We start from the raw sequence: 18,112 nt of genomic DNA, 5'->3' as shown, positions 1-18,112 counted from the left end.
AGAAATTTGACAGAACCTTAAAAATATTCCAACCCCGGGTGTCACCTAGCCTGAGAAATGACCGGGAATTTTGACAGAACCTGCCAATGAGCTTACCTAGGGCTTCACCTCGTCCGAGAAAGCACCGAGAATTTTGACAGAACATGAAAGAAGCTGAAAAGAATTATTCTTGACTTAGTCTACTTCTGAACCTACAAAATACATCATTTTACGCCGGCAAAACCATAATGTAGTAGTATTTACATAGCACACATAGTTCCGACTATAATAACAACCATATCATTCTGTTCGGAGCGGTTGCCTACACGTCTTGCGGTTGTGTCCAACGTTTCCACATCGCCCGCATTTGTGTACCTGTCGGACTTCCCCGGCCGATGGTATTCTAGTAGTTTGGCGACGTCCAACACGAGGAACAAATTTTGGTGGCTTAATCATCTTTGGCACGTAGTCATCCAGTAAAATCCAATCTTTTTCATCTCCGAGCGGGTACACGGGTTCGGCGTAACCAAGTATGAGGGTTTCGATTTGGTACCTATCAGAACATAATGAATGCACGCTAATGTTTCGAAAAACCGCCCCAGCAATGGCATGAGAGCATGGAATCTCGAAATAGTCAAATTGTTTACACGTGCAGGTCTTGCTATTCAGGTTGACACTTACCTTGGATGTACCATCATGCACTTCGAATTCGAACCGATCAATTGGCCTGACATGATGATATCGAACTCGTTCTGCCTCTTTTTTAAGAATAATTTCTGCATATTCAGTAAGAACTGTTCCTCGACTAGAGGCAGCCGTCCGCCTCTCATAAAACCATTGTTGTAATAGAGCTCGACAATTTTCAAATAGAGCTGTTATTGGCAAAGCACGAGCATGAACAAGTACCGCATTCATGGACTCAGCAAGATTCGAGGTCATTTGGTTATACCTCATTCCAGGTTGATATGCACGAGCCCACTTGTCGAATCCGATGTCTTTTAAGTATTTCTGGACTCTTGGGAATCCGGCTAGTTGGCCCCAATAGTATCGAAACTTTGATATCTTGAACGTCTTTGCTGCTTTAGCCAAAATTATTTGCATTCCCTCGTTTCTAAACTTCTCATTCAATTTGATCGCTAAATGATGCATACATGTGACGTGTGCTGCATCAGGAAACACCGTTGCCACGGAGTTCGTGATACTTTGATGCTGGTCAAATATAAAAACCAAACCATTTATGTCACCTATACAAATCTTAACCCGCTCGATAAACCAAGTCCATGAATCATCACACTCCTTATCGACAACACCAAATGCAAGAGGGTAAATTTGGTTGTTGCCATCTATTGAGGATGCAGTAAGTAGTACTCCTTTGTACTTCCCCTTCAAATGTGCTCCATCAACCACAAGTATAGGTCGTATGCAACTTCCAAAACCCCTAATCGAGCATCCTAAGGCCATGAATGCGTACTTGAAGAATGTGTCGTCCTCCAATTTCATGTGGAAAACCGTTCCTTCATTCACGGCCTTCAGAGCCTGTCCATACTTATGTAAAGTAGAGTACGACTCTCTAGGCGATCCCATCAATAGGCCCAGTGCGACTTCTTTCGCTCGCCATGCCTTTTCATATCGGACATTGACACTGTAATTCTTTCGCATATCATTCACAATATCTTTAGGCCTGTAACGACGGCTGACCTCCTCAAAGTTTGACTTTATCAACTGCCCACTACCCAACTACCAGCTTGTCGATGATCATGTGCCAGTGTCGATCGTTCGCAACTGTGATTCTCAGAAAACGTTGAGATGAGAAGGTATCCGAACCTTTGATTATTCTTGCACGTAGGGCCCATTTGCACCCATTTTCCGTGCATGCAACAGATAATAACTTCGTGGTAGATTTCTTAACCTTGTACTCAAAATTCTTGGTGATAGCAAAACCAGCCAGTTTAAATCGTAATTCATCCTTAGACCGAAAAACACTGCCAACTGCAATGTCGTGAACAAAATCATCCTCATTACCAATTGTATCCATCTATTCTAAGGACGCATGTTGACCATTAGTAGTTGCACAAGGGGCATTCCTACTTACAGACTGTACTTCCACAACAGGTGTTCTTGGGGATGGATCACCGCCCCAAACTGGGTCCTCAGCTTCATCATCCTTGTACTTATACTCATTCTCAGTTCCTGTGTAGCCATCATCCTCATTCTCATACTCATGGTCCTCATCACCTCCAACATCATCCCACTGCCAGAAGTGTTCTTGTTCATCATCGCCTAAATTGCAAGGGACAATATTGTCTGTCAATGGAGTCATAAAATTGTACAGAACATGGCGGGTTGATAGTATCTATAGGTGAGTGCATGTGATTTAGTGGGATAGGAGAAGAAACGTTTTGTTCTACTTGGTATGGAAATGAAGCCAATGTTTCGGTTTGGGGATATAATGTACCATCACGTGAGTTACTACCACTACCTTGTCTTTCCTTTGGTACAACAGATACATACAAAGGCACTTGGAAGGGATGTAGAGGGCCCATAAGGTAAAAACCAAGGCTAGTATCATCGGATATATAAAAGTTCGGCACTTGGTACTCAAGTTTGTAGATACATTGTAGAACAATATTGAAAAGATCAGGATTTATTCTAGTCATCCTAAAGATCGCACTTACAAGGTCTCTATATGTTATTCCTTCATCAACATTTAACCCACCCATAACTCCACCTTCGTATACAGTGCCTGTCTGATTCCACTGACCCCCATATATCACAAAAAGGCGAACCATTTTATTCTGCATTGTAAACGATAATTGAAAAACAATTAGAAATGGGAAGAATATATAAAATAAACTTCAACCTCGGGCGGGAAAGATATTTTCCCGCCCGAGGTGAAGTTCAATACGCAGCCTTGATCGAGGTGATTTCAGTCCCTCACCCGAGGTTCAACAAAAACGTGATTCTCGTTCGAGAATCATAGCACCTCGCTCGAGAACGACTAGAAATTCAAAACGAACAGTGCGGGAGGAATGAACAAATGAGTTTAAAACAAAATAATAAACGTTATTGCTACTCCCACTGTAACAAAAATAAACCAAACGAGTACCCAATAAAAACACATATGTTAAAATGTAGACATCAAGCAAGATTATTGAGCAAAAGGAGAAAACATAAAAAACAAATAACTACCTCTTCCAAAGTCTTGAAAATTCCAAAGAAAATATTCACAAAGCTTTTCAGATATTTTGGATTGTGCAGAAAGAATATTCACGATAACGACATATGTTTTCTGAGGTTAGTAATGACATGTACTGATTAGTTAGGTACAACTTGATGTGCATTAAATTGGTTTTGTAGTGCATTCAAGCTACCTCGGGCGGGAATTATGTAAACGTTCATTTGTTACATTTAATAGCATTTTGGTCATTTCACCTGCGTCTGACACATCATCAATGCTAAAAGTAGTGGGTTAGTTGGGTACTGTGAGAGGGTAGGTCATAATCGCGCGGTTCGTCTTCTCCTTCTTTGTTTGAAATCGATACAGTTCCATCATCTTCTCTATTTATCTTCTCCTTCTCCGTTCGAAATCGCTCGAGGTAAGTTCGATTTCTATTAGATTTTGTTCTTTTCCATCACATTGAAAGTTAGGGCTTCAATTTTCAACTATGTTTAGGAGTTCAATGTTTGATTCTTCCGTCGATTACGTTCTCTGGTGTTCGGATGAACGAATACATGATTAATGATTAATATCGCATCAATTTAGGTTTCGTTTCTCATGTATTTTGTATTTCGAAAAATAGGAAAACTGATTGTTGTTTCTACCTTCTTTGTTCTTGATTTTTTTTGTGTATTTTTATGTCGATATGGTCTCTGCGTGTGAGGGTGTGAGGTTTATTCGAAATATGTCTGTAGGCGGTTCATTTGAAATATTTGAGGTGGTGAGGTGGGAGGTTGAAGAAGAAGTGCTCTCTGTTATTTTTCTCGAGTTCGACCTCGGGCTCAGCCTCGCCCGAGGTATTGAAAGATGTTCACCTCGAGGTTGGTACTCGGGCTCAACCTCGCTCGAGGTCGAACCCGAGAAAAATAACAGAGAACACTTCTTCGTTGTTTGAACTTTGTTTGTTTGAATCTCAGTGTGCATGTTTGTTTGCATTTACTTATAGGAAATGGAAATGGTACCGAAGGTCCCTCCCGCGATGTATGCCTCGTCCCAAGTGTCTTGTCTGTCGCACCTAGCAAAGACAGCCCAGGATATTAAAGAGAAACTTACCCCCCATCAGCTTCGTCTTTTTAGGAAGACTGTATTTAGCCATCTCATTGATGTGGATCTAGTATTTAATGGGCAGTTAATACATAGCTTGTTACTTAGGGAGGTATTGGTAGCTTGTTACTTAGGGAGGTATTGGTAGAAAATAGTAGTCCGGACACCATTAGTTTCAACTTGTTCGGGAGTAACGTGTCATTCGGTTGGAGAGAATTTGACCTCATAAGCGGCCTAAAATATTCGAGAGCACAGGTTAGGAAAGACACGTTTCCTGCCAGGCTTAGAACATTGTACTTCGATGATGACGTAAACTTGACCTTGGCCAATTTGGAGAAGAAGTACAAAATGTTACGGTTTGATGATGATTGGGACGAGGTGAAGGTCTCAATTGTGTACTTCGTGGAACTAGTACTTCATGGACGGGAGAGAAGTTTGAAGTTTGACAGTAGTTTGCTAGGAATAGTAGATGATTGGGAAGTTTGCTGTAACTATGACTGGGGATCCATATCGTTTGACAAGACAATAAGAAGTCTTCAATGAGCACTGACGAGTAAGACAGATGATGGGAGGTTGAGGAAAGCGTACAGTCTGTATGGTTTCCCGTGGGTGTTTCAGGTAAATAAATATCATATAATTGCCATATTTATTTGGACCCACTAATGATTGCTAACATTCTCTATAATTTATACAGGTGTGGGGGTATGGGACGATATCGTCCCTGGATGGACGAGTTGCTATAAAAGTTAATGATGACGTGGTACCCCGCATGCTCCGGTGGAGGTGTGTTCGTTCGATAGGATGGCTGATGCTGGAAAGAGACATATTCCAGTCAACAACAGTAAGTGACTAACTTTATCATGCACTTGTTTTCGAACCACACCTAAGTGATATCATATTTCGTGCAGGCCAGAGCAAAGAGCTTGGAACAAACTGAATCAGAGACGATATTTTTTAATAGGACGTTCGAACCACCAGCATCCAATGATGTGGAAAATGATGAAGAAGGGCTCCAAAGTCCGCGACCCGCATGCGAGGGCCACGACGATATGATCGAATGTCCACCGGTCGATGATATTGAAGACGGAGAGGGCACAAATAAGAAGAAAGAGAAAAAGAAGAAGAAGATCAAGAAGAAGGTGTATAAGCGGTTAGGAAGGTTGGACATGCGTATCGATGCCGTGGAAAACAGGCTCAAGGGTGTGGAAGGTGAGTTAAAATCCATACGGAAGTATTTGCGACGGCTTGCCAGGGTAAGTAGATAAGTTTATTAAATTTTGTATTCCCGTATGTTTTTTAAAATTTGGATGGTGTGATATGTCATTTGATGTATAGGGTCAACTAGTCGATCCTGCTGAAATGCGAAGAGCCAAAGTAGGCGGTCATGCTGGTGGAGCAGGCCACATGAACGTCGACATGGTAGAGGTTCACCAGGTCCAAAATGCATTTGATGTTTCGAAAGAACCAAATGTTCACCAAGTACTGAAGGTCAACATAGGAGATGACGCAGGGGTTCGAAACGTGGAAGAGGTTGAGTCGGACTCGAACCAGTTTCAGACACTGACGCTAGAGGTATCGAATCGTACATCATATACTTCATTTTGTCAATCTGTCGAGGTTCTAACTAGTTTACTTTCAGTCCCAATACGTCGATAGTGCATCGGCGACAGACGAGGTCGTACCAGACCAATCACAGCATGTAGACTCGGACGAAGTACGTCTCATATCACAACCATTGCCACGTCCCAAAATTCAGCGACCACATCGGGAAAGGAGAGTACCATGGAAGTTGCGTGCGTCGGTTGAAGTGAAGGTGGACGGAAAACGACATAAGGTCATACAATACAATCCAGTTGTGGATATTCCAAAAGAGGAGGATGACAAATTTCAGGTCTGGCTAGATGACGATGACAAACGTTCAACGCGAAAGACCGCATACTCGATCAGGAATAAGGTCTGGTTCCACAACCTATTGAGGCTAGGTAACTGGTGCACAACCGAGGTAAGTGGTCATTAACCACACTAAATGTAGTAAATATGTATACGTTCATGTTTATAAATTGGGTACTATTCATAGGTCGTCGATGAGCTGTTCATGTTAGTGCGGAAGAAGCTTGAGCAGCAGCCTGACCTGTGTTCTCGGAAGTTCACAATTGGCGATCTAGTTCTTGTGGTACGTGTGTTCATGCTTATCCACTAACTTCAAATTGGTCATAGTGAATAGGTTGATGACTCATTGAGTTAAGTTTGACGTTACAGAACTACTTCAGACGTAAGGATGGTCTATATGCATGCATGCAATCTGATAGTTCATTGCCTTCAAAAGTAGCGGCCGAGTACGATTGGGACGGGAGGGACAAGAGCATCATGGGTTATACTGACGGCACTCATACGGACTACCCTTTGAGGTGGATGGAAGTGGACGTCATATATCTCCCATTTAATATCAGGGGCAAGCACTGGGTAATGGTATGTATCGACCTCGAGGAAGGCGAAATCGTAGTATGGGACTCCTTGACTTCAATGACCACGGATCATGCTATGGAGGATCATTTGAAGGTAATGCGCACCATCATCCCAGTAATGCTCTTCAAATGTGATGTTATGAAAGTCCGACCCAATCTACCGATCCAACCATGGTGGATTCGACGAGTTACGTCAGCACCACAGCAGATTGGCGGTGGCGACTGTGGGATTTTCTGCGTCAAGTATTTTGAGTACGATGTAACCGGGTCCGCATTGGATACTCTAACACAGTCTAGGGTCGCATACTTTAGGAGGCAATTTGCTTTTCAACTTTGGGCGAATAGACCTATTTTTTGATATTCTATTAGAATTGTTTTCTTATTTTGTACGTAACTTAGTTAAATTTGATAATGCAAATGAATTTAAGTATATTGACTATGATTTAACAGGGACTTGTTTAGATACATTGAGACAAAACATCAATTATTAATGGAGTTTAGGACTGCGTTTTCAATATTAGGATCATTCTAATCTTTATTTATGAAGAACATTGTATTTTACGGTCGAGGTAAGCTGGTTCACGCTCGAGGTTTTTTGCACAACTGAAAAAAATACCAACCTCGGTATCTACCTCGATCGAGTTCGAGCCCGAGAATATTGGCAGAACTGAAATAAAGAACAACCCCCATATTAAATGTACAGAACTTTAATCTCTATTTTTGTAGCTCATTGAATTTTACGGTCGGGGTCGACCATAACTTGGCCGAGAATTATGGAATCAAGAAAAATATGCAGCGGCGGTTTCCAGTAAGAGTCCACAAATTTTGGTGGCTTAATCGTCCTCGGCACGTAGTCATCCGGTAAAATCCAATATTCTTCGTCTTCAACGGGGGTACACGGGTTCAGCGTAACCAAGTATGAGGGTTTCGATTGGGTACCATTTTGTTCTGCATTACAAAGCACAATTGAAAGACAATTACAGATGGAATATATATACATACATATATATATATATATATATATATATATATATATATATACACATCAACCTCGGGCGAGAAACATATTTTCTCGCTCGAGGTGGAGTTCAATATGCAGCCAAGCCCGAGGTAAGTTTAACAAACATTCCGTTTTGAAAACCTCTGACCCCGGTCGAGAAAGTTTAGTACCTTGCCCGAGGTTCATCAAAAACATGAATCTCGGCCGATAATCATATCACCTCGCTCGAGAATAACCCGACAATTAGAATGCATAGTGCAGGAGGAATGAACATATGAGTTTAAAACAAAATAACAATAGTTATTGTTACTCCGACTGTAACAAAAATAAACCAAACGAGGATCAAATAAAAACACATGTGTTCAAATGTAGAATCAAGCAAGATTAACGCGCAAAAGGAGAAAGCATAAAAAATAAAGAACTACTTCTCCCAAAATCTTGAAACTTCTAAAGAGAATATTCACAATACTTTTCAGATTTTTTAGGATTGTGCAGAGAGAATATTTACGATAAGGACATATGTTCTCTGGGATTAGTAATGACATGTACTGATTACTAAGGTACAAGTCGGTGTGCATTAAATTGGTTTTGCCGTGCATTGAAGCTACCTCGGGCGGGAATTTTTCTACCTCGGCCGGGAATTATTCCAGCGGTCACCTGTTACATTTAACGGCATTTTGGTCATTTCACCTGCTTCTAACACATCATCAATGTTAAAAGTGGGTCATTTGGGCATAATTAAAGGGGGTGGGTCATTTGAGCATTTCAAAAATTTTTGGAGGTCATTTGAGCCAATTTCCCCTTCTGGAGGTCCGTCGCCATTTTTGGAGAATCTTGCAGTTCGACGTGATAGGGATTGTTTTCAAAATATATGTTTAGTGGTAGATTGGTAAATTGCATCTTAATATAAAAAATTGTTATTGGTAACTATTATTCGACTCTTTTCTTTTGATAAATTATCGACTATATATTTAGTTGATTTATCAAAATCTTTGTACAATTATTATTTTACAATATTATATATTTTATAATATATTATATTTTTTAGTTTTTAATTTTAATAAAAATAAAAATAAATTTATCATAATATAATATATTTATCCAAACTTTTATTTTTCTAGAGAAATCCTATATTATAAAGTTTCAAATTGAATCTGAAAAAAATGTGGAAGAGTCAAAATGAAATCAGTATATTTTCGTAAAACAAATGTTTTTATTTTTATTTTTTTGTTTAGTTCTTCTCTCTATTATTCTCTCACTCATCTTTAAAACTTTTTTCTATATTCCCTTTGAAAAAAAACTTTTTTCTATATATTTTTTTTGTTTTACCTTCTAACTAACTTTTCCTTTTCACTTTTTCTATTACTTTTTTCTCTTCTCTCCGTTTCTGACTCTCTCTCTCATTCTGTTTCACGCTCTTTCTCTATGCATTTTCATGTTGCTTCGGCTCTGTTTATTCTCTCGCTCTAGTTATTTTACGCTCTTGCTATGCTATAAATAATTTTTAAAGGGAGTAAATCAAGATTAAGAAGTTTAAAATAGGACCAAACCGGCTTAAGCTATAGGCGAGCGAGGCGACCGCCTAAAGCCCCCGTTTTAGGGAGACCTATAATATATAATATTAGTATTTTTTTAATTTAATTTTTAATTGTAAATAAATTTAAAATATAAAATAATTTACTAATTATTTTTCATAATTTTTTTTATAATATTGAAAATACAAACTACTAACAACATCCACTATTAATAGGTTCATAAATTTCTTTCAATTTTGATTTGCTTACCTTTCAAAATTTGTTAACCCTAATCTTTTTATTCATATTCATTTCAAATTTCCTTAAAAATCTTAACCTTAAAATAAGCTCCTCAAAGCGGGAGACCATATCTTTTTATCTTTTTATTTATTTTTTTCACTAACCAAAACTTTTCAAGTTCTATAAAAAACTTCATAAATATATTACTTAGGTTACATTAATTTTAGATTGAACTCTCGGTCTCTTTCTGTCAATACTCACTCTCTCTCAGATCTCAAATTTTCATATTTTCATCTTGATTTTCTGTGTGGTCTCACAATATTATCGATTGCTAGAGTAAAAATCGAAACTTCTTATTTCCTCAACTCAACCTAGCGGCTTTAAAATTCCATGTTTTTCATTCATAATTTTTTACTTTTTTTTTATAAATTATTTCATACTGCATGTTGATTGCTCAAAACCTAATATAAGAGATTTACTTATTTAGAATATCAATATGTGAAAGTATGAATCTAGATATGAAAATATAAAAGAAAATAATAGTAGAAAAACTTAGTCTTAAAAAGGCACACTCAATAAATTTGTTATTGGAAGTAAAAGTAATAAAAATGATGAAATTATAAAAGAAATAATAAATATAGACAAATCAAGAGATGAAATAAAAATAGTAGATGATGTTATGGTTGTTGAATAAATGAAGCATCTAATTATGAAAAACAAACTAGAGCCAAGGAAGTATAGAGAAAAAAGATTGCTAAGAAAATTGCAAATGATATGAAAATATAACCAATATTTCACGAAAAATAACGATTCGAAAAATAAAAACCATTTGATGAGAATGTTGAAATTGAAGAAAAACGATCACCGCAAGATTCAATTTCACGTATATGGAAATATCTTTTAACTTATTATTTGATATGAAATTTTTAAAGTCAAAAGATATTGTAGTAATCTTGAAATATATTTATCAAAGTTTTTACCTGGTTTTTTTTAGTGTAATTCTACGTTTTGAAATTTCAAATTATAAATCTAAAAACACTCGAAACAATAAAATTTTTAGAAATTTTCACTATTTGGATGCACAATCCAAAGACCGTTTTTAAAAACGAATCTTTCGAACACATATTACGAAGAGAAAAACAGAACATGGACTGCTTGCCAAATTATACTCTTTGCATCTCCATTACTTATGCCCCAAACCAATTTCCTTCCATTTTTCTTCATCTTCTCCGCCCAATGGCTTCAACTTTTTTGTTCGATTTTTCGTCTTTCTTCGCTCTTCACAATGCGTATCGTTCGATTAATTCTCGTTTTTGGGATTTTTTGTTATCATCGATTTCATATGAATTTTTCATTCCTGATCTCGAGTTCCTTCGCATGCATAACTCTTCCGTTTGGTTTTTCGTCCTTCACTATCCTCCAATTGATTTTGGTTTTTGTTATCATCGATTTCATGTTATGCGTGCTTTTATTTGTTTAGGTGTGCTCGTAAAAAACATCAATAAAAAGTTTAATTTTCACATTAAAATAAATTATTTTTAAGAAAATATTTATATAAACCATTCTAAAATGCTAAGGTAGGTTTATACTAAAGGTGACAATATAAATTGTCAAGTTTTAATATTTTTGTTAATGGTATTTATCATCAAAGTACGTGGTCAAGTTCATCTTTACCGTATCCATACAAAGAAAATATCTTGTTGCGAATGAACGAGATAAACTTGAAGAGTAGTGTCGAGATGGGATATACTTTTAACTTAAGCTAAGCCATATAGACAAATGTTACACATGTATTCTATATACAAAGACACATAGTATTAGCCCTCTATCAACATGTTCAGAGGACTCTACACAAAATTCTCCCATTTTTTCAAGTGCATTTACTTAATAATCAAACCCAAAAAAAGGAAAAAAAAAATCCACAAAGTAAGGCACTTACCAAACTCTCAGTTATGCATGCACTTAAATTCAACAAGAAAACAATCAATCAAACTATTATTTTTTTTTTTTTTTTTGTTTTCTTTTGGTGAATGATCTATACACAATATCTCCTCAAGCAATAAAATAGTTAAAAGGGAAGCCATTTTGCATGGTGTCATTAATCTCAAACTTCATTTCCTGCATATTAGAGTCCCCAAATACTCCATTGGGTCTGAATGCTGCAGTTTCTTCCATGTTGGTGTCCCACGGCAGCAGCCCGGTCGCGTCGTCCGGGGGCAGAAACTGGCCAAGGTGGTTTGGCGGTGAACGGAAGGACGATGAAGTGGCCGCCGCTGCATCGAACGGAAACTGCAGGCTGTGAGTTGTTTCTGTGATTTCCTGATCTGGCTTGCTCTTGTGAAATACTCTACACAAAACCCAGTCCTCCTGTGGGACAAAAAGGTTGGTATATTGAAGAAGTTAATGAAGATATTGATGATAAAGAATGTTTATCATGGCACTGTACATTGAATAATCCATGCAACCTACTCTCCTTTTCCCATCCTATTTCCCTTTACATAAATAATTATTTTAGTCTATTATAGTTAATTTTTATTTAACAAAACTTGAAATTATTCTATTTTTTAGTGCGGAATTCTCGGATTTATTTTTGCTGTGTCAATTGCCATTGAACTAAACTCATGTGTGTTGATAATATTATTCTATTTCTATCCAACATGTGTGGTAGAAATTCAAAGACTTTAAGATTTAAAGAGGTCAAGGACATGAAATGTCAAGACATGAAATACTAATTAAACATAGTTTAATGGGTTGCATATGTCATCGACTAAAAGGTTTGAAATTCAAATCCCTACTCTCACATGTTGGATTTAAAAAGAGAAAATAATAAGAACCAATTTGAGATTAGGAGACGAGATTGAAAGTAGACGATAACTATTTGAGAGAAGATTCTGTTGGTACTTTGTTCGAAAAGAGGATTATTGAGAGTATGATTAAAGTCTCACATTAGCTAGACAAAGAGAATATTATGTTATATTAGGAAGGACGATTCCTATTACTTCTATAGATTTTTGACGAACAGGAGAGGAACACAAGGAAAGAAGAATTTGATTTTTCTCTTTCTTTTTTAAATAAACACGTAAAAAACGACCTAATGGTTTGGTTATAGTAAAAGATTAACAAGGAAGTAACCTTCTTCTTTTTCATAATAAATGACCAAATCTTATATTTTAACTTCTTGCATATAATATTATATTTGAGTTCAAAAAATTTAGAGGGACAAATCAAAGGAAAAATTTACCAAATCGAGAATAGCTCAAATGGTTAAGACACATTGAGGAGGAATCTTGTTCTCCCCACCATTAAATGTTTGACAACTCATTATTTGAGAACAAGATTTCTCCTATTTGTTGAGGAACCGAGTAATTTTCATTTTTTCTTAAATTTACGAAAAACTTATCAGCAATTTCCCATCTCCTTCCTTTTCCGCTCCGCCCTTGCTAATATCTCGTCTTAAAAAGAAAACTTCCATCATTCTCTAATCTATTTTTCTCTTTCTATTTAATATGTGTGTAATGGGATGCAATTTAAGCATGATATTGATGACTAGAAATATAAGTAGGAAATAAAAGTAGTGAAAGGGAAAATAGAGAGAAATTGAACCTTTGGGGGCATATGAGGAGTCTCAATCCGAAACTCATGCATGATCCACCCTGTTTTGATCCCATTTGGAGCTCTGTTTCTATAAAACACCAATGTCTTCCTCATTCCCACCACCTCACCTCTCATTGGATCCATAACCATTCGATCTTTTCCCGTCGCCTTCCAATATCCCGCTGTCGTCGCCCGGTTCGTCCGAAACCCCGTTGAGTATTTCCGATCCCTGAAGCTGAAGAAGTACCACTCGTTCCCATTCAGCTTCGCCACCTCTACTCTCCATGATGAGAGAGAACTTAAAGTGATTACGATGAAAGGTATATTGATATACTATACTCGAGAATATATAAAAAGTAAATTTTTAAAGTGAGGCATGTACAAAATAGATTTATTTGTGTAGGTGACCGTTTTCGGTCCCTAAATGCTAAAAAAACACCACTCTTGCCTCTTACATTCAATAGAACATTCAAGACCAGTTTACACGCATCTTAACTAATCTTAACTATTTTTTATGGGAGATAGAACACCCAAAAAAAATCTTAGAATTTTGTTTTTCATTTGTGGCTATATGAGATTTGAACATAAAATATCTACCCTTTTTTGTTAACATAAAATACATATGGGAGAGAGATTACTCTATAAGTTATACTATAAAATATCACATTTGGGAGTGAGATACACATAAATTTTTCTTTTTTAGCCGGTTTGAATATAATTCAACTAATTAAAGTCGTCATAGTTTAAATTTGTATCCATGGATTGTAATACTAAAAGAGTATGAACATAAACTTAGTTTTAACTATTAACTTTATGCCACGAGTATAACTCAACGGTTAAAGTATATCTTGCATAGTCCTTCCCGAGGTGGGAGGTTCAATTCCTCATTCCCACATTTGTTGCATTAAAAACAAAATTATTAACTTTGTTAAATTATTAACTGAGATGGTAAGATTCTCACAGCTATACCACCGCTATACGTAGAATCAAAAAGTTAATAGTATATATTTAATTTTTTACCTATATTTACAAACTTGAATATGTGAGCCATTAATATTCGAATATGACGTTGTAGGATTTTGAACATACGACATTATGACTCTAATACCTATTTTCAACCACCATATACCTCAAAGCTTAAGTTTCGGTATCCAAGTAACTTAACATGGTCATATATATTAGTGCGAATAAGACATTTCATCTAAGTAATGTGAGATAACAATATTATCACATAAACACTAATATTAACTATTTTGGAGACTAATTTCACGTAAAAAATTGAACTAAGATTTTTACTAATTAATCAATCAACCTTAATAACTTTACATAAAATAAATAAAGCTCAATTCTTTTACTACATTAATGCTAGTGCATGTCCAAAAACAAAATATCTCATTAAGTATATTAAAAAAAATCATATTTTACTAATAATGGAAACAATTTTCTTGTTTCTCGTTTGTCTTCCAGTTTTTTAAAGCATTTGATAACTGTTTCAATTTATTGTTTCTCAATTTTTAGAAAAGAATTTAAAAATTGAGTAGAAATTTTCGAAATCAACGAAATCAAATTTCTTGTTTGACTTGAAATTTTTTTTTCCAAAACATAAATAAAAAAAATTATTTTATCATTCTTGACTTATAAAATGTAGAATAAATATTAAAAAAAATATAACATAAAAACCATAAATATTTAATTTAAAAACTTAATTTCCATATAAAACTCTCATATTTTTTTTAATTTAAAATTTTAAAGAAGAAGAACAAGATACTTTTTTAAATAAAAACAAAAAACAAAAAAAAATAATAAATCGTTATCAAATGTATTAATATTTTTCTTTATTAAAAAGAAAAGGCAAAAAACAAGATACATGAAACTAGAAACGAGAACGTATCCATTAGAAGATTATCCAAAGCATTTCCACATCCACATAAGTGAAAATGATTAGAAGTACCCAATCCAAAAAAGACTTCAATAATGGAATCAAATGATATATTTTTATATGCAATAAATTATTCATATAGTTTTATATGATCAAACAAAGGGTTAATGAATATATATGTGTCAATCAATATAGAAAACAAAAACGTAAGGGACAATAATCCTTCCAAAAATAATTTCAATGTTGAAAAAAATGGTATTTGGAGAAATTATGGGAATAGGATTGGCCTGCCCATTTCGACAAATACTAATTATTTCATTTCCTTCCTACACGACAAAAATTTCTTATAATATTTTTCCACATTATGATAAATTTATATAATCTTTTTCCCAATTTTATAGATCTAATTTATTTCTTAATGATTAACCTATAGTTAAGTTTAGATCATCATAATAATACTATTTTTAGTATTTTTCATAATTTTTTTTACTAACCATTTAATAAAAAATCCAACATTATTTTGAAATTTGACACTCTAGCTTCAAATAGTGATGACGATTATTGGTCTAATAAATAAATAGATGTTTCCATTTCAAGTTTTTGATTAATAATCTACAGAAAGAGATTAAAATAATGTTTTTTTTGTAAAATTTGTTAAAGTTAATGGAGATTTTTAATTTCCTATCCTATCCCATCCTCCAATTTGGTACAGGGAATTAGGATTTCAGTTAGGAAAAAATTTCTTCTAGTAATATTTACTAGTCCAAAATCAGAGAAAAAAAAAAGAAAGAAAAAGGAAAAACGGTTCTTCGCCTCAAACCCTAACCCTAAATCAAGATTCCTTGTCTCGTTTAGGGTGAGCCCTTAGAGATTTTCACGTTAAGGATTTCACATCGAAAAGACAAGTGACCTAATAAAAGTATATATAATAGACATGAGATACTTCTATTATCGTCAATTCGTTTTAAGATGTAATTCCACAAATATTGATATAGTATATTAGAGCTCAAAACGTTCAAACGAATATCCGATAAAAAAATGGGATCCGAATCAATGAGTCAAAAGAGTCACGATCTTAAAAGGGCAATTTAAGAAAGATTTTTCATTGTCTCGGACCTTGATCCCATTTTTAAACTGAGATTCTCCTCCTCTTTAGAAGGATCAAGTTGCAGGTAGGCTTAACCAGTTAACCCCACAGCTAATTTTGTCATTCCAAGCTTTAGTAACCTTGATAGCCATCCATAATTCCATGTCATATAAAGACAGAGCAACCCATATTCCAATTTAACAACAAATAAAGCTTTCTCATCTTTAGAATAGAGAAGTGGATTATGTACCATTAAAACACAAACAAAAAGGCCCTATTTCATTTTTCTTTTGATAATTTAGAATTAATGTCGTGCAGAGGTTCTTTATAATTGGAGAGTCTTGATGGCCACCCACTACTATAACCGACGTCGTGGGACTTGAAATAAGACAGGATATATCTCCATTCGTCCATAAGTCCACTACATCGCCACCCCCGGTGTTAAGGAGGCCATAGCTATATATTGTGATGTCCATTTACTATCTTTCCGCTCTCCAATATAGATATTGTACCGTTTAGACAAATCATCTATTGCCTCGAATAGTTATGATATCATATAGTTTTTCAACATCAAATACTATAAAACCATATTAATAATTTCACCTAATAAGAACAATAGTCGATGTATGCATAAATTGACAGATAGGAGAGAGACGGGTCGGGCGACGTACCGGGAAGCTGCCAAGGCTCGCAAGTATGCAAATCGATCTCGACCAAAGTTCCCCTCGAGGCCTCTTCGTTTGCAATCTTTTTGTACAAATAATGGCACACCAGCTCCTCATCACTCGGATAGAACCTAAACCCAGGAGGAAGAGTTGCTCCAATGTCTCGCAGACCCATTCTTCTTTTTTTTTTCTTACACAAACAAGAGAGAAAAAAGAAACCTTAAACTAAATGTTTTGAAGACAACCTCTGTGTCGGAGGAAGAATCATGGGAGTAATGAAAAAGGCTTTAATGAAGAGATTTAGAGAAGTTGTTAGTGGTTATATAGAGATTTTGAGTGGGGGAGGACAAATGGCAAAAATACCTTAAATTATGGAAGAGAAAGAGAGAGGAGGTAAGAAGTTGGTTAAATTATATGAAGCTTTTGCAATAAACACCAAAGTTATACGGAAGCTTTTATTCACAAGAGAAACGTCTACTGGGAGGATAAATGAAAATTGTGGGACACAAAGATTGCATCTTTAATTATTTTTTTTTGGGTTTCTTTCTTTAAATCGATGTCGTATGACTTAAGCTGTAGATCTCTATAACCAGGACTCGTTGCCTGGGCTGAACAATACGATGACCAAGTACATGACTTGAACCCAAGATCCCAGGAAGGGTGATACCATAGACTAAGACTCTTACGACTGCGCCATCGCTCATTACCCACGGACAAAATTAGATCTTTAATTAACTCTTTTTTCCAATTAAAGAAATCTCCAACATTAATTTACATCCCAAAATTTAAGCCATACAAATGTTTGTGATTTGTTTAATTTGGAATTTGTGACTTCGATTGACATGTATTGAACATGAAAGTAATTAAATATGTTATTCTTAATAGGTATTTTTAATGGGTAGAAAAAAAAAGGCAAAAACATTTGTCCTATTTGCAAATATAATAACAATTTAGTTTGTCAAATATGACAAAATTTTTAAAATCAAATTTTTGGTTTTATTTGTTATTCCAATTTTACCCTAAGTATTGATATATTTCATACTAAGAATATCACTCATATATAACTACTAAATATGAAATATCAATCCCATTAAATATGTAAATGATATACCTGAGGTATATCATAGATAAATCTTATTTGGGTTAAAGATTTTGTTTTAAGTAATGCACTTATCTTATTGATATATCATTTATATAAGATATAATTTATTTTATGTATATCACTTATATAACCTATATAACTTATATGAATTATACTACTAATATAATTAATATGAATTATATCAGCCACATTGATATAATTGATACCATTAATATTAGGTATATTAGGTAGTAGTCTTTTAACACCTGCAATGCACTTGATATTTCCAATTTATTTGATCATACATTACATTAAAATTGATAATGAATTTATCAATTTATACTAAA

General features: G+C 35.1%; 4 protein-coding genes across 4 annotated transcripts; 2 read left to right on the top strand and 2 right to left on the bottom strand.

The window, feature by feature from the left end:
* Positions 1-279: 279 nt before the first annotated feature.
* LOC111024486 (uncharacterized) lies at positions 280-1,638 on the bottom strand. Its single transcript, XM_088117370.1, has one exon. It carries the CDS (start codon positions 1,636-1,638, stop codon positions 280-282), a length of 1,359 nt encoding a protein of 452 aa, XP_087973496.1.
* Positions 1,639-1,651: 13 nt separating this feature from the next.
* LOC148208916 (uncharacterized) lies at positions 1,652-7,148 on the top strand. Its single transcript, XM_088116838.1, has 7 exons — positions 1,652-4,858; positions 4,935-5,081; positions 5,149-5,493; positions 5,576-5,812; positions 5,880-6,242; positions 6,318-6,413; positions 6,500-7,148. Exons 2-7 carry the CDS (start codon positions 5,010-5,012, stop codon positions 7,061-7,063), a joined length of 1,677 nt encoding a protein of 558 aa, XP_087972964.1. The 5' UTR covers positions 1,652-4,858; positions 4,935-5,009; the 3' UTR covers positions 7,064-7,148.
* Positions 4,146-4,783, top strand: LOC148208917 (uncharacterized). The gene is made up of 2 exons (XM_088117369.1): positions 4,146-4,352; positions 4,496-4,783. The coding sequence occupies exons 1-2, from the start codon at positions 4,146-4,148 to the stop codon at positions 4,781-4,783; spliced, it is 495 nt and encodes a 164-aa protein (XP_087973495.1).
* A 4,091-nt stretch (positions 7,149-11,239) lies between the features above and the next one.
* On the bottom strand, positions 11,240-17,068 carry LOC111024483 (NAC domain-containing protein 21/22-like). The gene is made up of 3 exons (XM_022302180.2): positions 16,691-17,068; positions 13,063-13,328; positions 11,240-11,826 (listed from the first exon to the last, which is right to left on the bottom strand). Exons 1-3 carry the CDS (start codon positions 16,857-16,859, stop codon positions 11,512-11,514), a joined length of 750 nt encoding a protein of 249 aa, XP_022157872.1. The 5' UTR covers positions 16,860-17,068; the 3' UTR covers positions 11,240-11,511.
* Between the last annotated feature and the right edge of the window lie 1,044 nt (positions 17,069-18,112).

The sequence above is a fragment of the Momordica charantia genome (genome assembly GCF_013281855.1).
Source record: "Momordica charantia cultivar OHB3-1 chromosome 9 unlocalized genomic scaffold, Mcharantia_2.0 BLBB01000009.1, whole genome shotgun sequence".
In the NCBI taxonomy this organism is placed as follows: Eukaryota; Viridiplantae; Streptophyta; class Magnoliopsida; order Cucurbitales; family Cucurbitaceae; genus Momordica; species Momordica charantia.
Note: the sequence above shows the minus strand (reverse complement) of the source record. Positions and strands in the feature narration are given on the sequence as shown.